Raw genomic sequence first — 7,500 nt, 5'->3', positions numbered from 1 at the left:
GGAAACAATCAGCAAGTCAAGAGGCTTTATTGTCTTTTCAACCATTTACAGCAGGTACAGTACACAGTGAAACAAAACAACATCCCTTCAGGTCCATGGTGCTACATAAAAACAACACAGACCTACATGAGACTACATAAAGTGACAAAACAGCACAAGACAGCACAATAATTACTAAAACAGGACAACAGTGACCCCTACACAAATCGACCAGTAAAGAGCAGCATAACGTTTATTTACAGCTGATGAAGAAAACAGGCCTCACATGTACTGCAGTGAAAATACGCACAATCATAATTACAGAATCTGTTACACGTTATTGAGGCGTGATGCTGTTCTTCTTGAAGTTCAGGAAGTTGCGTTTCTTTGTATGTGTGTGTGATGTTTGTGTGTGTTGACGTTCGGTGGAGGCGGGAACATCCTCGTTTGGTTACGCCGCCTCCTCGTCACCGCTCATCACTTCAGTCTCCTCCAGCGGCTGTGGGGTCAAAGGTCGAGTCTGAAGAAACTCTTGTTTGTGTCTCTGATGAGTCTCATGAGTGTCTCCAGCTGCATTGAAAAGCTTGTGAAGAACCTGCTGATGTCTCCTGAGGAACCTGAAGACACAAACATCACCAGACTAAACAACATCTTTAAACATCCTGAAGAAAATGGGAAACACAATAACAGCTCAGTGTAACTGAATGAGACTGACCTGTCTGTCTTTCTCTGTGTGTGTGGAGGAGAGTGAGACAGGTTTCTGTTCAGCACATCATGTTTCAGTCTGCCTCTAAGAAAGTGTTATCCTGCTGTGGGTTCTAATGCATCTATGACAGCAGTTCTCCTTCAGGTACTATTGGTAGCAGGAGACGCAGGAGCTCATGAAGATCAGGAACAGTCAACAGAGCCTGTTTTACTAATGCTGCTGCAAAATACAGATACTAACACACACACACACACACACACACAGACACACACACAGCCAAACAAACACACACACTATTAATGCTTGATTTTCATGCAGTGTGTCCAGTAGTATCCATCTGCAGAGCCACAGATCAGTGTGTTGAGTGTATAAACGGCTGTGAACTCTCAAATGAACTCTTTCTCACTGCAGCTCAGAGATTTCTACTCACAAGACCTGCGAAGTTTGATATAACTCTTCAAAAACAGGAAGAACTTCAAATATCTTTCAAAATAAAAGTCCTGCTGAAATGAGAGCTTTATTTAACTGGATGCGTGAAATTGAAGACATTATGACAGAAAAATATTAACAAATTATAAGTGTAATATTCACAGTTGTAGAAATAAAACTCATAATAACAATAATATAATATTAAATTGTTATTAGTATTATTATCTGTAAGCAATATTACATAAGCAAGTGTTACTGAATATCAGCATGTTGTGATTCAGCCATGGCAGCCTCAGCTAATCAGATTGTTTTCATTTAATGTTTTCATTAATACTGTAAAGCTCTGTTGTGTTTGTTTTTACCAAAAATAATTATTTATAAATTATTATATTTTCATTTGATCAAAGCTGTACAGTATGTATTTGATTAAACACAATTTGATCATAACACTTACACTGGCAGCCAAAAGTTTGGAATAATGTTCAGATTTTGCTCTTATGGAAAGAAATTGGTACTTTTATTCTCCCACTTCCTGTAGCACTTGCCATAGATGTGTCTGTCTTGTCGGGAACTTCTCACGCACCTTACAGGTGCATCTCAATAAATTAGAATGTCCTGGAAAAGTTCATTTATTTCAGTAGTTCAACTCAAATTGTGAAACTCGTGTATTAAATAAATTCAATGCACACAGACTGAAGTAGTTTAAGTCTTTGGTTCTTTTAATTGTGATGATTTTGGCTCACATTTAACAAAAACCCACCAATTCACTATCTCAAAAAATTAGAATATGGTGACAAGCCAATCAGCTAATCAACTCAAAACACCTGCAAAGGTTTCCTGAGCCTTCAAAATGGTCTCTCAGTTTGGTTCACTAGGCTACACAATCATGGGGAAGACTGCTGATCTGACAGTTGTCCAGAAGACAATCATTGACACCCTTCACAAGGAGGGTAAGCCACAAACATTCATTGCCAAAGAAGCTGGCTGTTCACAGAGTGCTGTATCCAAACATGTTAACAGAAAGTTGAGTGGAAGGAAAAAGTGTGGAAGAAAAAGATGCACAACCAACCGAGAGAACCGCAGCCTTATGAGGATTGTCAAGCAAAATCGATTCAAGAATTTGGGTGAACTTCACAAGGAATGGACTGAGGCTGGGGTCAAGGCATCAAGAGCCACCACACACAGACATGTCAAGGATATTTGGCTACAGTTGTCGTATTCCTCTTGTTAAGCCACTCCTGAACCACAGACAACGTCAGAGGCGTCTTACCTGGGGTAAGGAGAAGAAGAACTGGACTGTTGCCCAGTGGTCCAAAGTCCTCTTTTCAGATGAGAGCAAGTTTTGTATTTCATTTGGAAACCAAGGTCCTAGAGTCTGGAGGAAGGGTGGAGAAGCTCATAGCCCAAGTTGCTTGAAGTTCAGTGTTAAGTTTCCACAGTCTGTGATGATTTGGGGTGCAATGTCATCTGCTGGTGTTGGTCCATTGTGTTTTTTGAAAACCAAAGTCACTGCACCCGTTTACCAAGAAATTTTGGAGCACTTCATGCTTCCTTCTGCTGACCAGCTTTTTAAAGATGCTGATTTCATTTTCCAGCAGGATTTGGCACCTGCCCACACTGCCAAAAGCACCAAAAGTTGGTTAAATGACCATGGTGTTGGTGTGCTTGACTGGCCAGCAAACTCACCAGACCTGAAGCCCATAGAGAATCTATGGGGTATTGTCAAGAGGAAAATGAGAAACAAGAGACCAAAAAATGCAGATGAGCTGAAGGCCACTGTCAAAGAAACCTGGGCTTCCATACCACCTCAGCAGTGCCACAAACTGATCACCTCCATGCCACACCGAATTGAGGCAGTAATTAAAGCAAAAGGAGCCCCTACCAAGTATTGAGTACATATACAGTAAATGAACATACTTTCCAGAAGGCCAACAATTCACTAAAAATGTTTTTCTTATTGGTCTTATGATGTATTCTAATTTGTTGAGATAGTGAATTGGTGGGTTTTTGTTAAATGTGAGCCAAAATCATCACAATTAAAAGAACCAAAGACTTAAACTACTTCAGTCTGTGTGCATTGAATTTATTTAATACTCGAGTTTCACAATTTGAGTTGAATTACTGAAATAAATGAACTTTTCCACGACATTCTAATTTATTGAGATGCACCTGTACAGTCTAGCTGATCCCACAAAAGCTCAATGGGGTTAAGATCCATAACACTCTTTTCCAATTATCTGTTGTCCAATGTCTGTGTTTCTTTGCCCACTCGAACCTTTTCTTTTTGTTTTTCTGTTTCAAAAGTGGCTTTTTCTTTGCAGTTCTTCCCATAAGGCCTGCACCCCTGAGTCTTCTCTTTACTGTTGTACATGAAACTGGTGTTGAGCGGGTAGAATTCAATGAAGCTGTCAGCTGAGGACATGTGAGGCGTCTATTTCTCAAACTAGAGACTCTGATGTATTTATCCTCTTGTTTAGTTGTACATCTGGTCTTCCACATCTCTTTCTGTCCTTGTTAGAGCCAGTTGTCCTTTGTCTTTGAAGACTGTAGTGTACACCTTTGTATGAAATCTTCAGTTTTTGGGCAATTTTAAGCATTGTATAGCCTTCATTCCTCAAAACAATGATTGACTGATGAGTTTCTAGAGAAAGCTGTTTCTTTTTTGCCATTTCTGACCTAATATTGACCTTAAGACATGCCAGTCTATTGCATACTGTGACAACTCAAAAACAAACACAAAGACAATGTTAAGCTTCATTTAATGAACCAAATATCTTTCAGCTGTGTTTGATATAATGGCAAGTGATTTTCTAGCACCAAATGATCAATTTAGCATGATTACTCAAGGATAAGGTGTTGGAGTGATGGCTGCTGTCTAGATTTGATCAAAAATGACTTTTTTCAAATAGAGATGGTGCTGTTTTTAACATCAGTAATATCCTGACTATACTTTATGATCAGTTGAATGCCACTTTGGTGAATTAAAGTACCAATTTCCTTCCGAAACAGCAAAATCTTACATTATTCCAAACTTTTGGCCACCTGTGTAACTAAAACATTTAACATTAAAACAGAAAAGGCATATTTTTTTTGTGTTTTTTTTTATCTATAAGACTTTATGCAGTTATTTAATAAAAAATCGGAGTTTTATAATAATCCTCTCAGCAGTCCGAACTGTCCTTTGTAGTCTTCTGATGTCTGACTTCGTAGCTGAACCAAACCAGACAGTTATTGAAGTGCAGAGGAGAGACTCAATGACTGCTGAGTAAAACTGTATCAGCAGCGCCTGTGGCAGGTTGAATTTCCTCAGCTGGTGAAGGAAGTACAACCTCTGCTGGGCCTTTTTCACAATGGAGTCAATGTGGGTCTCCCACTTCAGGTCCTGTGAGATGGTAGTGCCCAGGAACCTGAATGACTCCACTGCTGCCACAGTGCTGTTTAGAATGGTGAGGGGGGTCAGTGTTGGGGTGTTCCTCCTAAAGTCCACAATCATCTCCACTGTTTTGAGTGTGTTCAGCTCCAGGTTGTTTTGACTGCACCAGACAGCCAGCTGTTCAACCTCCCTTCTGTATGCAGACTCATCGTCCTCTCGGATGAGGCCGATGACAGTGGTGTCGTCTGCAAACTTCAGGAGCTTGACAGAGGGGTCCTTGGTGATGCAGTCATTGGTGTAGAGGGAGAAGAGTAGTGGGGAGAGCACACATCCCTGGGGGGCACCAGTGCTGATTGTACAGGTGCTGGAAGTGAATTTCCCCTGTCTCACAAGCTGCTGCCTGTCCATCAGAAAGCTGGTAATCCACTGACAGATAGACAAGGGAACAGAGAGTTGGTGTAATTTATTCTGGAGTATAGCTGGGATGATGGTGTTGAAAGCCGAACTGAAGTCCACAAAAAGGATCCTTGCATATGTCGCTGGTCTGTCCAGATGTTGCTGCAGGATATGATGCAATCCCATGTTGACTGCTTCATCCACAGACCTGTTTGCTTTTATTTTTTATTTACAGAATCAAATGTCATTTAAATTAGTTGGTTGCAGTATTTTTAAAAACAGAACTAGTTCTCAATTTCCAAACCAGTGACAGGTGAAAGGACAGTTTTTACCTGAGGAGACTCATGTCATGTGGTTCTCTGCCTCCTTCAGTAGAGACTCCACCCACTGGTCAAATAACACATGGAGGGCGTGGCCCCAGGGGCCTAGTGGGGCCGCAGATGAGACGGGCCCTCCATATATCATTGAGAAGAGCTGATACTTCACCTCATCTCTGAAAATCAAGAAAAACAACTTCAGTCAAGTTTAGTTTAATTTATCATCAGATTACAGGACATTGACAATATAGACAATTATGCAAAAACAGACTATTTAAACACAAAGGTAATAATGTAAAGTATAAAAGTAATTCAACTTTCCTTTATGTAAAAAGTCAATATAAAGAAAAGTTTCTTGTAAAACATGAACAGTAACGGGACATTGTATTGCAGACAGTGAGAGATGAGATACACAACCTTTTTTGCACAAATATTCACCTTGATTACTGATCGATCGATGATCTGCTGCTGTATTGATGATGTTTGATTGATCATCAGCCGTTGATTTGATGTGCACAATCACTAACCGACACATAATCTCATTGTGATGATTAATAAACCCACACATTTCATTTTCACAAAGTAAATATTGAAAACTTTTGTTTATTTCACTCTGACATAAATGTAGATGTAGGCCTGTTAGAAAAGTTAATACAATTCAGTCAGTTCTAATGTGACCTTTATATTCTGCTATATTTACTAAAGACCAACACCTGAGACATGATGAACACACACAGAGGGTTTGGAGTGATCTATTAAAGCAAGAAAAAGAAAACATCACTCGGAACAAAACTGTTGTAATGGACTATCCTCTATAGCGGAAGCTGTAAGCGAATTTACAAGACAATCAACTAATTTCCCCTCATTTTGATATCATGTCCATGTATTGATGACTCCTGTCTCATCATGACGTCATGAGCGAACGCGTCACCAGCACGTTGTGCGAGTGACGTCGTGTTAGTAGCGTCACTGCGCTTGCGCGACACTTTTACGAGCATGATGGCGGCAAGTAACGGCGGCGGAATGGAAGTTGACGCGACAGGTGAGAAAATCTTACAAACAAACCAAAAGCAGTCACACAGATTAACTTCAATAACCATAACTATAAAATACACACCATAACTAAACTCGAGCACTTCCCTCAATTTACATAATTGTAGATTTACAGGGCGAACTGGCTGCTGCATTTTGAGCTGTTGATAATTGGCTGACACTGACTACGTCTTGCTTGTGATTGGACAGAAATTCTCATAGTCCCGCCTTCCCAACAGACTCTCTTCTGTCATTGGTTGATTCTGACGTCGGCAGCGTTAGCATCTGTGCATTGTTGTGTTTATGTTTGAGAATATAATGAAATTAGAGATGTAAACGGAATTAAACTCGTTTTTAACTGCAGTTGAACAGCTGTGTGCTGATGTTGACGTTAACATGAATATTGATTTGCTAAAGTATATTTTCTGAAGATGAAATCTAATTCTGCTGTATTTGTGTCATTTAACCATCATAATATAAAATTAAAAGATCTGAAATATTAAATAAACCTTAATTTTACATTATTGTTATTAACATTTTTTATTGATTCCATCCACAAAACAGATAAACAACATAAAATACGGAATCAATTATATAAATTTAACCCCTCCTCCCGAACAAACCACCAATCCCAAAAACAATACAGAGCAGCTGTAAATACCTATAGATCTGAGATCTGGGAATCCCAAAATGTTGATCCAAATTTTCAAAAGATCTCAACACTCCACTCTCATATAGATCACAGAGTGTTGTAACCCCCCTCACGATCCACTCTGACCAGCAGAAAGGGGACTTATTAATATATAATTTTGAGTTCAGCCATATGCTCGAGGCAACATTTAAATAAATGTCTGAATTAAACACTCTGGACACTTTTGTCCATACTGTGTGCAAATGCAAAATAACGGGGTGTGACTTAACTTCTCTGGTTAGTTTGATATAAAGGCTTTGCAATGGCGAAACAGGGGCAAGAACTTCCTGTTCAATACAAAACCAGGGAGGGGCTCTCTCAGGAAGAAGTGACCAATAAGCCAAATATCTGAGACTGAACGCATAATAATAAAATAAAATCTTGGGTAAGCCTAGCCCACCTTTGTCAATCGGCCTGTGTAATTTGTTGGAATGTAGTCTCGGACGTTTACCATTCCAAATGAAGGACTTCGCAATTCTATCAAATTGCTTGAAATAAGAGAGTGGGACATCTACAGGGAGAGATTGTAGCAGGTAGTTGAATTTTGGAATACAATTCATTTTAATAACATTAACCT

At 39.5% G+C, this 7,500-nt stretch overlaps 2 protein-coding genes across 2 annotated transcripts in view; both read left to right on the top strand.

The window, feature by feature from the left end:
- Positions 1–890, top strand: part of LOC127412759 (serine/threonine-protein kinase 32B-like) — a 19,960-nt gene extending 19,070 nt beyond the window's left edge. The window contains exon 12 of the mRNA XM_051649377.1: positions 1–890. This exon is cut by the window's left edge and continues 980 nt beyond it. The gene's annotated coding sequence lies outside the window, so the exon portion shown is untranslated.
- Positions 891–6,152: 5,262 nt separating this feature from the next.
- LOC127412765 (COP9 signalosome complex subunit 6) overlaps positions 6,153–7,500 on the top strand; it is an 11,634-nt gene continuing 10,286 nt past the window's right edge. Inside the window, exon 1 of the mRNA XM_051649394.1 lies at positions 6,153–6,242. Within this exon, the coding sequence (XP_051505354.1) occupies positions 6,197–6,242 (46 nt within the window). The 5' untranslated portion in view covers positions 6,153–6,196. The remainder of the gene's footprint in view (positions 6,243–7,500) is intronic.

This window comes from Myxocyprinus asiaticus, chromosome 22, assembly GCF_019703515.2.
Source record: "Myxocyprinus asiaticus isolate MX2 ecotype Aquarium Trade chromosome 22, UBuf_Myxa_2, whole genome shotgun sequence".
NCBI classification, from domain to species: Eukaryota; Metazoa; Chordata; class Actinopteri; order Cypriniformes; family Catostomidae; genus Myxocyprinus; species Myxocyprinus asiaticus.
This window is presented reverse-complemented; position numbering and strand designations above follow the sequence as displayed.